At 36.8% G+C, this 18,056-nt stretch overlaps 1 protein-coding gene across 5 annotated transcripts in view; it reads left to right on the top strand.

Annotated features, from left to right (window-relative positions):
• The first annotated feature begins 291 nt into the window (after positions 1–291).
• Positions 292–18,056, top strand: part of ECT2 (epithelial cell transforming 2) — a 59,418-nt gene continuing 41,653 nt past the window's right edge. Inside the window, exons 1-13 of one of the 5 annotated variants that reach the window (XM_070373079.1) lie at positions 292–414; positions 5,230–5,381; positions 6,052–6,131; positions 6,243–6,335; positions 7,856–8,038; positions 9,422–9,511; positions 10,634–10,741; positions 11,651–11,724; positions 12,421–12,551; positions 12,695–12,810; positions 13,125–13,187; positions 14,794–15,016; positions 17,387–17,523. In XM_070373079.1, the coding sequence (XP_070229180.1) occupies positions 5,252–5,381; positions 6,052–6,131; positions 6,243–6,335; positions 7,856–8,038; positions 9,422–9,511; positions 10,634–10,741; positions 11,651–11,724; positions 12,421–12,551; positions 12,695–12,810; positions 13,125–13,187; positions 14,794–15,016; positions 17,387–17,523 (1,428 nt within the window). In that variant the 5' untranslated portion in view covers positions 292–414; positions 5,230–5,251. Of the gene's footprint in view, positions 445–5,229; positions 5,382–6,051; positions 6,132–6,242; positions 6,336–7,855; positions 8,039–9,421; positions 9,512–10,633; positions 10,742–11,650; positions 11,725–12,420; positions 12,552–12,694; positions 12,811–13,124; positions 13,188–14,793; positions 15,017–17,386; positions 17,524–18,056 lie in introns of all 5 variants that reach the window. The other 4 variants (XM_070373086.1, XM_005889920.3, XM_070373097.1 and 1 more) reach the window with 4 other exon arrangements.

The following is an 18,056-nucleotide window of genomic DNA, read 5'->3' as shown; positions in this document are numbered from 1 at the left end:
AAAAAAGCTGAGGGGACAGAAAATCCACTCAACCTCTCCCTAGGAAACGGGATGTTTACTGAGTAAACAAGCGGTAGCCTCAGACACACCTGCTAATCACTCCCACAGAAACCCAGGAGCCTCTATCGCCACCTACCGGTCGCATCCCGGCGCTTCTCTACAAATTTGTGACGTTCTGACGTCGAAGCCGTTGGGTTTATTTGAAACACACGCTCGACCAATCCGTCAGCGTCTGCGGGGAGGTGCGCAGCGGCCAATCACCGCCCCTCTGGAGACTCCAGCAAATGGGAAGGAGGTTGACATCACGCGCCAATCGGCATGACTTTTAGAGAGAGTGACTCACTTTTTGAATTGGCTGTGGCCGCGGCTGGCGAGGAATGGCGGTAACGGTGAGAAGGACCTGTGCTTGAAAAGGTGGAACTTCCAGGGCGTCCTTTGAGAGTGGTGAGGGCTCTGTGGGTGCGCGTGGCGGAGGTGGGAGTGGGCCGGCGTCCCCAGAGCAGTGGGCCGCTGTGCTTGTGTCCCACGGCCCCGCCCCGGTGACCGCGAATTCCGGAGCACCCAGCCCTGGCTTCCCGGCTCTGGAAACCACCCCGCCGTCTTCCCAACAGCGGGGCCTGGTTGCGGAGTGGGAACTGGAGGTCATCCTGGCTGCTATGCTTCGTCATCGCTTGCCGGGTTGGATATTTTTTCCGAAAGAGTTTCTGGGCAAAGGGGGGAGTTGTCGGAAAGGGGGCCTTGGCAAGCCACAATGGGCTCTGCGGATCTGGGGCCGGCAGCTGTGGCCTTTGGGGGCTTATCTCAGATTACTTAGTGGTTTCACTCTTGGATTCTTCCTGGCATCTTTAGTTTTTAGTATTTAATGTAAAATGCCAGCCCTTTCCGGCGCTCCACCCCGCGTACAGTTGGTTATGGCGTGCTGCGATTCATGGGGTCGCAAAGAGTCGGACGCGACTGAACTGAACTGTACTGAAAGGGTTAAAAGCGCAGCCTCTGAAGTCGGCTCGGAATTGAGTGTTTTGCCACCAACAGTATGCCCTGGGGGAAGTTTATCTCTCTGTTCTAGGTTTCTTTATCTGTAAAATGAGCATAATAGTACCTGCCCTTTAGGATTGTTGCAAAGATTAAATGAATGCAAGTAAAAGGTATAGAACAGTGCCACAAATTGGTTAAATAAAAGTTATTTGTTAATGACAGTATTACGTAACGTGAACAGTGTTATTGTCAATAACACCACCAACATGTCCAGTATGGCATTTAGCTCCTCCACCCTGAAAAATGATTGCCTAAAAAAATAAAAGGATACTTGTTTAAATGACAAATTTTATCTTTGTTATGGAAAGAGGCATATGTTATATTTAGTTAGAAACTCCTTGAGTATGTTCTCAGATTAAAAGTAATCTGTATGGGTTTATTAACACTGATTTTTTGTGTGTGTTTATCTTAAAAGCTTACAGAATACATGAATATGAAAAAATTATTAGTGCTTTTCAGTTTGTAATCAGACTGTTGATACATGGTAACTTTAGCATGCATCTTTTTTCTAAATGTTAAAGCCGTTTTCCACTGTTTCCCCATCTATTTCCCATGAAGTGATCGGACTAGATGCCATGATCTTAATTTCCTGAATGTTGAACTTTAAGCCAACTTTTTCACTCTCTTTCACTTTCAAGAGGCCTTTTAGTTCCTCTTCACCTTCTGCCATAAGGGTGGTGTCATCTGCATATCTGAGGTTATTGATATTTCTCCCGGCAATCTTGATTCCATCCTGTGCTTCATCCAGCCCAGCATTTCTCATGATGTACTCTGCATAGAAGTTAAATAAGCAGGGTGACAATGTACAGCCTTGACATACTCCTTTCCCAGTTTGGAACCAGTCTGTTGTTCTGTGCCTAGTTCTAACTGTTGCTTCCTGACCTGCATACAGGTTTCTCAAGAGGCAGATCAGGTGGTCTGGTATTCCCATCTCTTGAAGAATTTTCCACAGGTTATTGTGATCCACACAGTCAAAAGTTTTGGCATAGTTACTTCATGGCAAATAGATGGGGAAACAGTGGAAACAGGACTCAATGGACATGGGTTTGGGTGGACTCCGGGAGTTGGTGATGGACAGGGAGGCCTGGCGTGCCGTGGTTCATGGGATTGCAAAGAGTTGACCACAACTGAGTGACTGAACTGACTGAAAGCTGTTTTGGCTGACTTTATTTTTCTGGGCTCCAAAATCACTGCAGATGGTGATTGCAGCCATGAAATTAAAAGACGTTTACTCCTCTCAAGGAAAGTTATGACTAACCTAGACAGAATATTAAAAACCAGAGACATCACTTTGTCACCAAAGGTCTATCTAGTCAAGGCTATGGTTTTTCCAGTGGTCATGTATGGATGTGAGAGTTGGACTGTGAAGAAAGCTGAGCGCCGAAGAATTGATGCTTTTAAACTGTGGTGTTGGAGAAGACTCTTGAGAGTCCCTTGGACTGCAAGGGGATCTAACCAGTCCATCCTAAAGGAGATCAGTCCTGGGTGTTCATTGGAAGGACTGATGCTGAAGCTGAAACTCCAATATTTTGGCCACCTGATGCAAAGAGCTGACTCATTGGAAAAGACCCTGATGCTGGGAAAGATTGAGGGCAGGAGGAGAAGGGAACAACAGAGGATGAGATGATTGGATGGCATCACCGACTCAATGGACATGGGTTTGGGTGGACTCCGGGAGTTGGTGATGGACAGGGAGGCCTGGCGTGCCGTGGTTCATGGGGTTGCAAAGAGTCGGGCAGGACTGAGCGACTGAACTGACCGAAACCTGTTTTGGCAATAAACTGATCATATATAGTATCATCAGAGACAGTTTTACTTTGTAGTTACTTCCCTGTTAAAGAGTCGGACATGACTGAGCGACTGAACTGAACTGAAACAGAGAGGCATAAGTGAAAAAATGTGAACTCATGGTATTTTTGATTTATTAAAGACTCGCTCTTACGTTCCTTAAAGCAGCAATCATCTCTTGATTTTTCTTTCTTTTTAAAAAATTTTATTTTTGTTTGCGCTGGATCTTTCTTGCTGCATGTGGTCTTTCTCTAGTTGTGGTGAGCGATCTGGGGCTACTCTCTTCATTCTTGTGGTGCACTGGCTTCTCTTTGCGGTGGCTTCTGTTGTCAAGCACAGAAATTCAGTAGTTGGGCCCTGGCTTCAGTAGTTGCAGCATATAGGTTAGTAGTTTTGGTGGATTTTTCTTTTTAACATCCTTTTAAGGGGACTTGAAATGAAAGCCTGTTTAGAGCCTTTCTTTTTCACTAGAAACATTTAAGTGTGAGAGACTTAACAGAAAAATAAGGGCTGTATAGAGTTTATTATCGATTCTAAGACTCTTACTAACAACTATTGGAGCTCTCCTTTGGGGAGCCTTTAAATAATGATTGATGTGGATGTATGGTAAAACAATGAGAAATGTTCACATTGTGAATATTATCAGTTCAGTTCAGTCACGCAGTCATGTCTGACTCTTTGCAACACCATGGACTGTAGCTTGCCAGGCCTCCCTGTCCATCACCAACTCCTGGCGTTTACTCAGTCTCATGTCCATTGAGTCAGTGACGCCATCCAACCATCTCATCCTTTGTTGTCCCCTTCTGCTTTCAATGTTTCCCTGCATCATGAGAATGAATAATTGTCACTCATGTAAAGACATCATCTATTAAGTTTATCACAATTGGATTTGAGTTGTACTGTTAAACCTTTTCCTGGTGTGGAAACTGAGGCTTAACCTACTAAGTGCAGAGTTGAGACTGGAAGCTGAGTTGCTTGACTCTGAAGCAACTAATATAAGTTAGTGCACTTAATAATCAGGCTTAAGTCTATTACTAGTGTGAACCTTGTCACACTATTTGATACCACTTTGCAGAAATGAGGCTAATAATACTTTAAACATTACTTTGTTAAAAATGTACTGAAAGCTATTTGTATGTTTTATTATTCTGAAAATGTAGGAAAGGGTAAATCAGATCAGGTATGCACCTTTAGGTAAGATGGGGCCTCTTCTTTGTATTTGCCCAGTATTGTGGAAATTTACCTCAAGATAATAAACTTACATTAAAAACTCCAGTTTGAATGGATAAAAGTCTATTCAGCTTTTTCTTTATTCCCTGTTTGCTTAACGTTTCAACTCTTTAAGTCCTGGAAATTTAAAAAAGATTTTCTTTCATAGTCCAGGATCATAATGACACTTGTTAATTGTCTTGTGAAATCTTTTAGAGGATAAACTTTTGTAAAGTAGTATGAAAATACAGAGAAGGGAGCAGTCCAGTTATACATGAGAAGTTTGGAGAAATCTACAGAGGATAAGTCAAGTGGTGTGATGTGTTGAAAGACATGCTGGGTGGAGAATTGAGCCCTGTTAAATGCAAGTAGATGTGGAGTAAGTTGTTTGCAAAAATCTGGGAAATCCTTTGTGGCTGGAGCAGTACAGCCCATGTGGACTTGGGGAAATAGAAGAGGTGAGGTTAAATAGGTGGACTAGGATGAAAGTGTGAACTGGACGGTGAATTTGAACTTGATTGTCTAAGGAGCCCTTCTCATGCAAGTTTAAAGCAAGGAAGTAACATGGTCACATTTCTTTTTAGAACCATACCCTGAAAACCATGTGGATCGTGACCTTTGAAGAAACTGGTGATAGAGACAGTTGTCTGGAACTGTTGTTTTTCACCAAGTGAGCATTATGGCATTGGCCACAAAAAGACCCGCTGGATCCCAGAGATACAGAGATGCTTGAGGGATTGATAGCAATTTAGGGGAGGGCAAATGAGGTAGATGAAAGAGTAAAGATGGATCAGGTTTTTGACTGGAATTATTTAGGGGATGATGGTGACATGATAAAATAGGAAAAGAAATAGTTTGGATGAGGGCAAAGGTATGGATGGGGAGGTAGCATAGTATTTATGGGTACATTTTGAGTACTTTTTGACTGTCTGGTAATATCCTGTACTTTTGTACTTTATACAGATAATGTACTTTTGGTACATTGTTATTTTACTGTATCTCTATGAGTCAGGTAAGAGTATCTTTATTTTACAGATAAAGAGCAAACTGAGCTTCAGAGAAGTTGAGTGACTTCCTTTGGTTCAGTATTTTTAAAAATTGGGTAATGATATTTCTTGTGAGTTGTAGGTATTAATGCTTGTTCTTGCCTAACAATTATGTTCGTTTTTTGTAATTGTATTTAAATTGTTTTTTCAGCCATCATAGAAGAGAACAAACAATGGCTGATGATAGTGCGTTAGCATCCACTACTGGCAGTACAAGCTTGGCAGACTCTTCCATTTTTGATTCTAAAGTTGCCGAAACTTCTAAGGAAAACTTATTTATTAGATCTGCTTCATGTGTTGAAGGTAAACATGTTATCTGCTTTAGAGGATAAATCACTGTTTTATGACAAATAAACAAATAAACAAATGACAAATCACTCTTTTAATCCTAAACTTACTGACTAGCGATTTTCTTATGATTTGACTGTAATATTGTTAAGTTAGGGTACAGGCATTCAGTAAAAATTTGTTAACAAAAACCCATTGCACTAGATTTTTTTATTCTTGTTTGGCATTTCCCAACTTTAAAGGAGAAGGTGTCTTGTTGTTGGATGTTGCTTTTGCTGTATGTGAGGGCAATCTAGCTGTAATATTGTTAGCTACAATATATTCAGTTAGGACTGGTCAGGTGAAGAGCCACTTCTTCCCTTTCCACTGTGTAAACGTATCTTTCCTAAAGTTGTGTGCACTATTTCAGAGGATGACTCTGCCAATTGGTGAATGCTTTCTTTGGTTATGAAGAGTGCTGATGTTTGAATACTTTGTTTATAATACAGTGTGTTTCTCTTCTGAAATGATACCTGATCAGATTTTTTTAAAAAGCTAGGAATTAAGTCATCTTAATTTCAGGGAATGTTATTATCTCAAAGGTGGAAAACATTACAGATATAACCAAAAAAGGGATTGGAGACTACAGATTTTGATGTTAGTGAATAATAAAAGTGTTTTACTTAAAAATTTTTAATTTTAATAGAAGAAATGCCTCAGATTGAAACAAGAGTCATACTGGTTCAAGAATCTGGAAAACAAGAAGAACTTATAAGAGCCTTAAAGGTATGGAGATTTAACTTTTTATTTTTTTTTAAAAGAGACTATTTGCCTTCCATCGGTGCATAAATAAATCTATAGTTTTCTTAATCTCATAATTAAGTCTCTTTTCCACAGACTATTAACATAATGGAAGTCCCTGTTATAAAGATAAAAGAAAGTTGTCCTGGAAAATCGGATGAAAAATTAATAAAAAGTATTGTTAATATGGTAGGTCAAGCATTTCCTTGCATGTGGCATGCTGCACTTCCTTTGATTGTATTCTATAGTCCACTTACTGGTGATTGGGCCTAAAGTAGACGCAAGGTATACTTTGAACACTCTGAAGCTAGATTAATGAAAACTGTGACATTTATTTTAAAATTTGGATGTTTCTGAAACCTCAAACTATAATGTTTTATAAATAATGAAATCCTTATATAGTAATTTGGTATTGTAACATTTAAATGACATTTCACTTATGTATTTGCGAAGATCTAATACTTTAAACTCTACTTTTTTCTCAATAATTTTATTTTATTCTGAATTCTTGCATTACTTCCACATTTCAAGTCAATTTGACAGTCATCAGGGAATTTACCTCACTGTATGAAATATGTCTAATTCCCTATTCCAGCTAATACTGGATTGTGAGGGTTTCCATAATAACATATGCTGGGCAGCTCAAACAATAGAAATATGTTTTCTCACTTCCCTGGAGGCTAAAGTCCAAGATCAAGGTGTCAGCAGGTGTAATTTCTGTTGAGGCCTTTTTCCTTGGCTTGTCGATGACTGCCACCATCTTGCTTTATCTTCACATGGCTTATCTTCTGTGCATGCATATCTCTTTTGTATGTCCAGATTTCCTTTTATAAGGACACCTATCCACCACTAATCCAGTCTGACTAGAATCCACCCATGTGACTTCATTTAACCTTTATTACATCTTGAAAGGCCATATCTTGAAATAGTTACCTTCTGAGGTACAGGGGATTAGGACTTCAACGTGAGTTTTGGGATACACAATTCATACCTTCACATCAGCCTGGGAAGTAAAGCCCAAATATTGACTCACCCATTTGAATTTTCTTTTAAATGGTTCTGTTTTTTTTTATACAAATCATATAGATACTTAATTATCTTCATTCTTTTTCATGGATGTACATTACAAAGTTGCCTTTTTATATCCTGTGTATACAATGTTGTAGTCGCCTCCATATTTTCTTATCTTTCTCTTATTTCCCTCATTTATACTGAACTTTCTGTAGATGTCATAGTATTTTTATACATGGCATAATATTTTTTTCTTTTTTTCTGACTATAATTTGTGCAGGAAGAACTATGCGTATGGCATCATTTTCTCAGTCAGAATAAAAAGCAACTGTGGATATCTTTCTAAGGCATTCTACTATCAAAATACATGTACTTAAAAAATTCATCATCCCTCTTTTTATATCCATACTAGATGCTTTATAATGACTACCAAGTCATGTCAGAAACTTACACCTTTATAATAATTTTCAAATTTTAAAATCTTAATGTAGAGATATGTTTATATAAATAAATATGACTGTTCACTATTAAGTATAATGCTCATTGTATGATTTAAAACTTAAGTTTCTACATTTATACAAATACACAAATAAAAATGTTGATACTGAGTTGATTTGGGGGTCTTACTTAGAGAGATTTATAATTGATTTTATAATATATAAATTTTATTTCTTAATAATGCCATGGAAAAAATCAAGGAAATTAAACTGCCGTTTGTAAAGATGGAATCAGTTGAAGAATTTAAAAGTTTGGATTCTCCAGAATTTGAAAATGTATTCATAGTCATGGACTTCCAGGATTCTGTCTTTAATGAGTTATACAAGGCTGATTGTAGAGTTATTGGACCACCAGTTGTATTAAACTGTGCAGAAAAAGGAGAGGTAAGAAAGAATATATGCTTATTATAACTTCTCAAGGTTAATAAAATTTTATTAATGAATTTTTTGCAGAAAAATCTCATTAATTGTTGAGAATATGAAATCTTTAGAATAGGAATGGTAGTGGCTACTCTGTAGTACTCCCTTCTATAGAACTCAGAAGTCCTTTAATCATAAATAATATGTGTGTGCATGCGTGTTAAGTCGCTTCAGTTGTGTCTGACTGTTTGCAACCCTATGGACTTTGGCCCGCCAGGCCATGGGATTCTCCAGGCAGGAACACTGGAGTGGGTTGCCATGCCCTCCCTCCTTCAGGGCATCTTCCCAACCCAGGGAGTGAACCCGACCCAGGGATCAAACTCCCGTCCCTTATATCTCCTGCATTGGCAGGCAGGTTCTTTACCACTAGCGCCACCTGGGAAGCCCGAAGAATATCATGTGTATATACAAAATATTAATACCTGCAGTATCTTGGGAAGAAATAATTTGCTTTAAACCTGAGTATCAAAGATGTATATATATAAATACATAAACTTAGTTTTCCTCCACATAGAACAGCTACCACAATTGCATTTTTATCAGTTTCTACTGATAAATTAGGGAAATTACTTTAGCTTTTTGTTTTTGAATAGCATTTCAGTTAAGTTGTAGTAGAGTTGATACTTATTTTATTGCTCTGTTTTGACATTCTTAAGCTTGCCTTATTAACTTTAAACTGCTTGGGTCTTTGTGCTTCTTTTATTATAGATACTAATAATGAGCACATGATAATCTTTTAATTTTCTGTTTTGATTTGGAAGTCTTGTTTTCAAAACACACATAAACATTTTAAAGGCCAAGATTATGGAAAAGATATTTCTGCCCAGTAGTGGGAATTAAATTTATATCTGTTTTTAAGCATTCTCTTTCATATATAGATAGATAAAATCATTTGTTAAATTATTTACTATCTCCATATTTTAGCTGAAAAGTTGGAATCATATTTGGTTCAAGTATATGTATGATCAGTATTTATTAGAAAAATATTTTTGACCTCTTTTAACTTTAATTTGAAGCATTTACAGTAGTATATGGAAATCTTTTATTATAGACAATACCTCATGTATCAAAGTACATTTTGGAAATAAAAGTTTGGGTATGGATATTTATGTTTTATTTGGCAGTAGTAAAGTGTGTTTAGATTATGTGTATCAAATATGATATGGGAAATCATGGGAACTTTTTATTGTGAAATTGATCCTTGCAATTTCTTACATATTGAAAAATGCAAGTATATTTTTGGGTTGGGAATGTTAAATGGCAAGAGAGGGAAATATGTTTAGTTTAGAAAGATGTGTTCTATTTTTGCTATAGAGAATCTCACAGATTTAAAATTGTATCCTTCAGCCTTTGCCATTTTCATGTCGCCCACTCTATTGTACCAGCATGATGAATCTAGTACTATGTTTTACTGGATTCAGGAAGAAAGAAGAACTAGTAAGTATTTTAAAACATTCTAGTCAAAGAATATTTTCTCTAGAAAAATAAATTTAAATTTGCCTTTTTTTGGTAGTTGTATCATGATTTTATTTTTAAAATATTGAAGGAGAAATTACCGTGAATGTGAAGTGAAGTGAAGTCGCTCACTTGTGTCCGACTCTTTGCGACTCCATGGACTGTAGCCCACCAGGCTCCTCCATCCATGGAATTTTCCAGACAACAGTACTGGAGTGTGGTGCCGTTTCCTTCTCCAGGGGATCTTCCTGACCCAGGGATCGAACCTGGATCTCCCACATTACAGACAGACACTTTAGTGTCTGAGCCACCCAGGAAGCCAACTATGAATGAGTATGAAAGTGGTCTTAAACTTTGTGAAGAGACTCTGAAGAGCCTTGTAAACAAACAAATGTTGTGTCTAGGGTGGCTGGTCTGTGAATTAGAAAAACTGTGTAACTATTTAAATTGTCTTTTTAAGTATTTTATTAGCATATTATTTGAAGTTTTTGTTTTTGCATTGCAATGTTTTATTATGTATATCTAGTCTTAAAGTATTCTCATCGCCCTACAGAATTCATAGAAACTTCTTTCTTTGATCTGTAAAATTATTTATGTTGGAGCTAATGCCTGGCATGCTGCGATTCATGGGGTCGCAAAGAGTCGGGCACAACTGAGCAACTGAACTGAACTGACTGAATGGGGTATTAATATAATTCAGTGAAAAGAATCTTGATGTGATGGCAACCTGGCTTTTAAAAAGTAATAAATTGAGGACATACATTTTTTGGGGACACAAGCCTGTTGTGTCCCCCTTTGCCTGGCAAAGCAACAAGCTTTTTTACTTCACCACCCACCTCTGAGAAGTAATATATTTACTTTTTCACTTGTGTGAAAGCCAGTCTTTAATTAGTTTTGTGTGTTCATCTTAACTAGCTTACCTTTTTATGATTTTGCCTATGCCAGTAAAGCAAATGAATCTTTAATTTTTTTAACATAAACTTTATAAAAATTATTTTATGTACCTGATAAATAGAAATCAGTATATGCTAAATGAACTATAAACATCGTTTAAAATTTTGTTCATATTAATTAAAAAAAACAATGTTTACTTTTTCTTTTGAGGCCAGATTGGTGACATTGGTTCATCACATGGGTGGAGTTATTCGAAAAGACTTTAATTCAAAAGTTACACATTTGGTGGCAAATTGTACACAAGGAGAAAAATTCAGGGTATGTAAATTTTAGTGTTTTTGTGTATTTCAATATAGCACTGTTTGGTAATGGATTTAATGAAAGTGTTCTCATTTTGTCTGTTTCTCTCACAATTTATTGAGGATCAGAAATTCGATTTTTGCTATATGTGTGTTTAGTAAAAAATTTGAAATCATAGGAGTGTGGCCCCTGAGGTTTGAAGGAGGCCGTGGAGCTTGAGTTAGGTCTTGAAAGATGATTAGGATAGTGGAGGTTGGTAAGTGAATAACATTTTAGGAGGCAGATGAGTAATATTAGAAAAGAATTACTGTGAGCGTTGGTGAGTAAGGGGGTCAGAAGGTGATGAGGGTAGGTATTTCTCTCTTATCTAAGAGCAGAACTTTGTTCTTATAAAATGGTTCTAAGATTTAACTTGTGAAAATTATAGAACAGGAGAAAATACTTTTATTGGGATTAAAGTCTTAGTTCAAGGATTGCACTTGAAGAGTTTATCACTTTGTTCTCACCCTCCATCAGTGTATATATGTAGCAACATTAGGGTAATGTTGAATTCCTGGGAGGTAGACTTAGAACTCATATCTAAGATTTTGTGACCTAATCAGATATTTTCTCTTAAACTCTTAGTGCTATCATGGGGGTTAATACTTCTAAAAAAGTAAACACAGAAATAGAAATGTAATAAAGATGAACTGAATCAACTTGGGAGATGTATTTATTTAAAATAAAATGAAACAGCTTGGACCTTGTGGAACTTGTTTTGGAAGTTATTTTAACCTAGACTGTATGATGGAAAGATAGTTTTTTCTTTATATTTTGTTACAAAGCAGATGGGCAGTGATCTAAGAATGTAATTATAATTGTTCATATCTTATAAGAATGCAGTTATTTAAGATAAAAATGCATCATAATTAATGTTTATGTTTTTAGGTAGCTGTGAGCCTGGGTACTCCAATTATGAAACCAGAATGGATTCATAAAGCTTGGGAAAGGCGGAATGAACAGTAAGTATTTAGAAATTCAGTTGTTAATTATGTGAATCAGTCACATGTCATAAGGAAACCCATGTGCCCAAAATTCATAAATTAATATATGAAAAGTAATTCAGTCTTTGTGAAGCTTAGGGAATAAAGTATAGGAGGAACAAAGTTTTTATTATTATAATTATTGAAAATGGAAAGACATCTATGATATCTTTGAACTTTATTTTATAAAATAATTTAATAACCAATAAAAGCATTCTAAAATTATCAGGTAATAGCTTACTGCATCTGGATGTTTGGGTTGTGCTATATTTTTTCTTATGTTTGTCTGGTTACATTTTAAGTGGTAACTGCATTTCATAACCTTGTTAAGCTTTCCAGTCTCACAATTCCTTGCTCTTGTACTTGATTATTAGATTTTATGAAACTATAGAACCCCTGTAATACATACAAAATTTCATGTACACAGCAGATATTTGCATCTTTAACTATTACCTGTGATTAAACTGTGTGGGAAGTTACTTCTGGGATGACTGAGGACACATCAGTTTTTTTTAGCTATAGTTTTTATAATATTTCAGGACCTAATGTAAAATATTTTCAGTAAATGGATTATGCTAAAACCTTGAAAGTTACTGTAGATTTATAAATTGATCCGCTTCACTTATATTGAATTGCAGTTAAGCTGGTTTTAAAAGAGTGTACTTTTGTTTTTAGGGACTTCTGTGCATCAGTTGATGACTTTAGAAATGAATTTAAAGTTCCTCCATTTCAAGATTGCATTTTAAGTTTCCTGGGTTTTTCGGATGAAGAGAAAACCAATATGGAAGAAATGACTAAAATGCAAGGTAGAATTCAGCATAATTTAAAAGCTAACATATTTTATTCCCTACTCCTGCTAATCACTTCCTCAAGAATATGTCTCTTTAAAAAATTTGGGCCTGGGGATAAACAATTGGTCTTATGTATGCTTGTATGCTTTCTTCTTTAGGAGGAAACTGTTTACCAGTTGGAGATGAAAGATGCACTCACCTTATAGTTGAAGAGAATATAGTAAAAGAACTTCCATTTGAACCTTCAAAGAAACTTTATGTTGTGAAACAAGAGGCAAGTAATTGTAAAATAAGAGTGGTTTTTATTTCTTTTTTTAAAAAATAAATTTATTTATTTTAATTGGAGGCTAATTACTTTATAACATTGTATTGGTTTTGCCATACATCAGCATGAATCCGCCACGGGTGTACACGTGTTCCCCATCCTGAACCCCCCTCCCACCTCCCTCCCCATACCATCCCTCTGGGTCATCCCAGTGCACCAGCCCCAAGCATCCTGTATCATGCATCAAACCTGGACTGGTAAAAAACATTAGTAATATCTTTTCTGATGAGATAAATTCGTAATTAAAGTCTTCTTTCCACTAGTGGTTCTGGGGAAGCATTCAAATGGATGCCCGAGCTGGAGAAACTATGTATTTATATGAAAAGGTATGCTGTTTGTCCCTTTTTTCATTTGTTCTGTGAACTTGATTGCATGAAGATGACACTTTTTTATTCCAAAAGAACCTAGGATAATTAGCACGTAGATCATGTTTTTTGTCATGTTTAGGATGTCAGAATAATTAAACAGTTGGATATTGAGGGATAGTCTATGTAGATTTAATGTATTGGATCTTATTTTAATCTATGTCATTCTGTGCTAATTCTTGGTGATACCATTATAAACCATAACATCCCTATCTTCAAAAACTTAGAACCTTAAAGGAAAGAGAGATGTGGATACAATTACAGTACACAATGAAATGTGCCATAATTGAGCAATGTATGTATTCTAACTACTAACTAACTCAGAGACTCAGGCAGGATTGAAAAGAGCAAATAAATGCTGAACCATCTTCCTTGGCTAACTTAGTAAGGAAATGCATGTTAGACAGCAGGTGGGAGAGGGTATGAAAGCTTAAAAGTACATTAAAATTATGGCTTCAGAAAAGAGTATGGGAAAGAAGGCCAACAGATAAAGCTGACTAAATAGGCAGAATCAAGTTTTTAATATGTTAAAGCATTTTGATTTGTCCTGTAAGTATTGGAGCAACTGAAGAATGGGGAGAGATGTCATTAAAAAAATGACTGTAGTAGAAGGAATTGTAGGCAAGAAAAATCCAGCCTTCATTGCTGGATCTTGGTGAAAACGGTGTCGTTCACCAGAATGTGACAGAAAGATATAGAAGCAGGCTTCAAGGGAAAATTTACTTAGTTTGGGATTTAATAATTTTGAATGAAAAGTTGAAGGTGAAGTGTGCATTTATTATGTTTCTATAAAATCTAAATATGTACTCTGTTGTGTTCTCTTTGAGCCCTTATTCTCAATGTAAGTTTCTGAGCGTAAAGTTTAAAAAATATGCTTCAGATTGCAAGAGAGAACTCTGAAAAAAATCTAGAGGTAGGACTTCCCTGGTGGTCCAGTGCTTAAGAACCTGCCTGCCAATGCAGGGAACATGGATTTAATCTCTCGTCCGGAAGGATTCCACATGCTGTTGGGGAGCTAAGCTCATGTGCTACAACTACTGCATCCCGCAAGCCTAGAGCCCATGCTCTGCAACAAGAGAAGCCACTGCAGTGAGAAGCCCCTGCTCACCTCAGTTAGTGAAAGCCCTCGTGCAGCATCATTGATGCATTTTTAAAGACAGTACAGTTAAAAAATCAAGTGGTATTTGAGAAATATTTTAGAGCACTGTATCCAGGCATTGTGCTAAATGCCAGAGATACAGTGAACAAAATATGAATGAATGGTCCTGCCTCCCTGGAATTTATGGTCTAATGAAGAGTAGATTGTAAACAAGCTTATAGGCAAATATGTAATGGTAATACTACTGTGGAGAAAAAGAATTAGGTGTTAGTGGTTGGACAGTTACAGTAGTCCTTTGATTATTATGTTTTATGCAGCAGCCGAATTATGTGGAAAAATGTGTAGTTGTAAAATTATTGTGCAAAACCCAGATTTTGTCAGATTCTTAAGCGTGTTTTCCTTTTGTTCTTGTCTCAGTAAGTAAAGAACCACAGAAGTAAAATTGAGCTTTTGTGCTTTTGATTGCAGGCCAATACACCTGAGCTCAAGAAATCAGTGTCACTGCTTTCTCTAAATACCCCAAACAGCAATCGCAAAAGACGTCGTTTAAAAGAGACACTTGCTCAGCTTTCAAGAGAGGCAGACTTGTCACCTTTCCCTCCCCGTAAGCGCCCTTCAGCTGAACATTCCCTTTCTATAGGGTCACTCCTAGATATCTCCAACACACCAGAATCTAGCATTAACTATGGAGGTAATTCACATTTTTAAATCTTTAAATTTAGTGGAATAGAATAATTATTAGAATGTAGATAAATCCGTACGACAGTGACCGGCCTTTGTTCTAGCTGAGGAGAAAAGGCACACGAAAATGCTTAGATTTAACAATTGCTTGCTCTAAGTGTTTGTATGTTTTGTGTTTATAAGATAAGTTTTATTGCCCCTGTTTTACAGATGACCATACTGAGATTAGAGAAGTAAAACTTGTCTAGAGTCACACAGCTAGAAAGTGATAGAGCTGTTCAGAGAGCAGATTGTTAACACAAAGAATCACAGGAGATGTCACATGAATAATGGAAAAAGTAGGTACAGTGAAGTCAGAAAAAGGTGAATTTACTTTATCAGCTGATACAGGAAGCCACAAATAATTAGTTCTTTTACCTTGATCTCCAGTTTTTTCCCCTCTGTTTTTTTTTTTTCAGTCTGCACATAAATATGTTGTTTTCTAATTTATAAAATAATCAAAACCTCCCCTTGACTTCATAATACTCTCCACTGACTATCCTATTTCTCTGTTCTCTTTCATATAACTACTCTTGAAGGATTTATCTTGATCCATTGTCTCATTTCCTTTCTTTTTACTGTCTTTTCAGTTCATTCCAATTGAATTTCAGTGCTCTTGCTGGGGAGACTGACAGTTTTTCTATAGTCAACAGCATTCAGCACATGAGCAGCTACTCCTTCCTCGACACATTTTTTAATTCTGGCTTTCGTATATCACTCATTTGTCTTTCTCCTTGGCCTAACTTATCTTTCCAACTCTAAATGTGGAATGTTATTCCTGAGTCATTTCTTTTCCATGGAATTCTTCCTAAATGATCTCATTTAATTCTATGGCTTTTCTTTCTATAGCTGATGATGCCCAAATTTGAGTTTTTTCCTGTTCAACTGTATTTTTCACACCTCCTTGTTCTAATACACAAGCTATTTTTTGCATAATCATATTAGAAATCTTGATTCAATCTCTATTCCTTTGTTACCCTTCCTTTATCAACCTTTTCTATATAAATGGTCTCTCTTAGATAATTGCAATGGTCCTTTAGATGGCCTCCCTATATTCATGTTTGCCTTTCTACATTCAGCACTTAGAAAGGTCTCTAAAAACATGTAAATTAGCTCATGCTGTTTTCTGCACAGACGGTAGCTCTGTATTGCCACAGCTTTCAGGTTCCTGGGTAATCCTTCCTCAGTTGCTTCTCCTGTCATGTGCTGTTGTCCTCCACTAATACTCTCCGGGTATCAGTCACAGTGTCTGTTATTCTTCAGATTTTTCTACTGTTAAAACCATACCTCGGGAACTTTATACTCGCTCTCCCTATTTTAAAGAAATCTTACCGGTTCTCTGTAAAGGTAAGGCCCTGTCCCACTACTCCCTCCTACCAACCTGATCGCGGGGTGTCATCTTCAGTAGTAGTTATCACAGTTAGAAATTGTTTGTTTACTCCTTTATTGTTTTATTCTCTTCACCAAAATGTATACTTGAAGAGAATAAGTACCTTGTCTATCTTCTCTGCTCTATTCTCAGTGCCTGGAATAGAGTTGTTTAATCCCAAAGTCATGTCTGACTCTTTTGGGACCCCATGTACTATAGTCCACCCGGCTCCTCTGTCCATGGGACCTCCTAGGCAAGAATACTGGAGTGGGTTGCCCTTTCCCTCCCCAGGGGATCTTCTCAACCCAGGGATCGAACCCGAATCTCCTGCTCTGGCAGCTGGGTTCTTTACCACTGAGCCACCAGGCAAGCCCTTGGTATAGAATAGGTAGTCACTAAATATTCATGGAAGGAATTAAAATTCAGTTTAAAATAGGTGTAGAAAACTGAGTTGGGTTTGAGATTTATTACAAGAGGAGCAAGTAACACAGCATACAGAATGAGTCTTTAGAGAATAGTAAGTCAGTCAGTTTGCTTTGAATATGGAGGAGTGAGTCTAATTAGGTTAATTGTAATTAGGAAATTAACATTTAACACTGATCTACTCTAGACCTTCAGATTTTACTAGTTGTTCCACTAATGTCCTACTATGATATTTGGCAAAAGCAAAAAGGTTTTTTTGAGTTAGGATTCAATCCAGGATTATAAATTGTGTTATCTTTCTTTAGTCTCTTCATATCTGGAACAGTTCTTCTTTCCGTATTTCTTTGTTTTTTAATGATCTTGACATTTTTGAAGAGTACATGACCATTATTTTTTTCTGGCCTTATTCTAGGATGAAACTCTAATGAAAATATTTATGGTGGTATATTTATAAGAGTAGATACCCTCTTTTTTTTTTGTCAAATCTGTACAGTGTTTGGTACTTATATCTGGCTTCCATTTTAAGTCTTTCTTCCTCTTTCCTTTTAGAAACACCAAAATCTTGTACTAAGTCCTCTAAGAATTCTACTCCAGTCCCTTCAAAGCAGTCAGCCAGGTGGCAAGTTGCAAAAGAGCTCTATCAGACTGAAAGTAATTATGTAAATATATTGGCCACAATTATTCAGGTAAGAATTTGGAAAAATGATCTCTGTTCCACCGTTAATAAGTAAAAACAAAGAAATATGTTATTTTTTGTAAGAGAATTGTATAAGCATAGAATTTAAATATAGATATTGAAAATCTATGACAGAAACTGCTGTTAGGGAAATGCCATTTAAGAGTAGCTTTTTTTTTCATGCAGAAATAGCTTTTTATAGTGACTTTAAAAAGAGAAGGATCCTCAATAGACAGTCTTAGAGGAGACTGAATTTAATTCACAATTTTGCAGCTTCCATGTCAGGATACTGCATTTACATTTGGAAGTGGTAGCTTTTTATGATAGTGTGTATTCAAGAGTCATTGCTTTGTTTAGTACTGTTGATATATGACTCATTGGAAAAGACCCTGATTCTGGGAGGGATTGGGGGCAGGAGGAGAAGGGGACAACAGAGGATGAGATGGCTGGAAGCCCATCTCATATCCGACTCGGTGGATATGAGTTTGGGTAAACTCCTGGAGTTGGTGATGGACAGGGAGGCCTGGCGTGCTGCGATTCATG

The sequence above is a fragment of the Bos mutus genome, chromosome 1 (genome assembly GCF_027580195.1).
Source record: "Bos mutus isolate GX-2022 chromosome 1, NWIPB_WYAK_1.1, whole genome shotgun sequence".
In the NCBI taxonomy this organism is placed as follows: Eukaryota; Metazoa; Chordata; class Mammalia; order Artiodactyla; family Bovidae; genus Bos; species Bos mutus.
The sequence above is the reverse complement of the archived record's forward strand: the minus strand, read 5'-3'. Positions and strand labels throughout refer to the sequence as shown.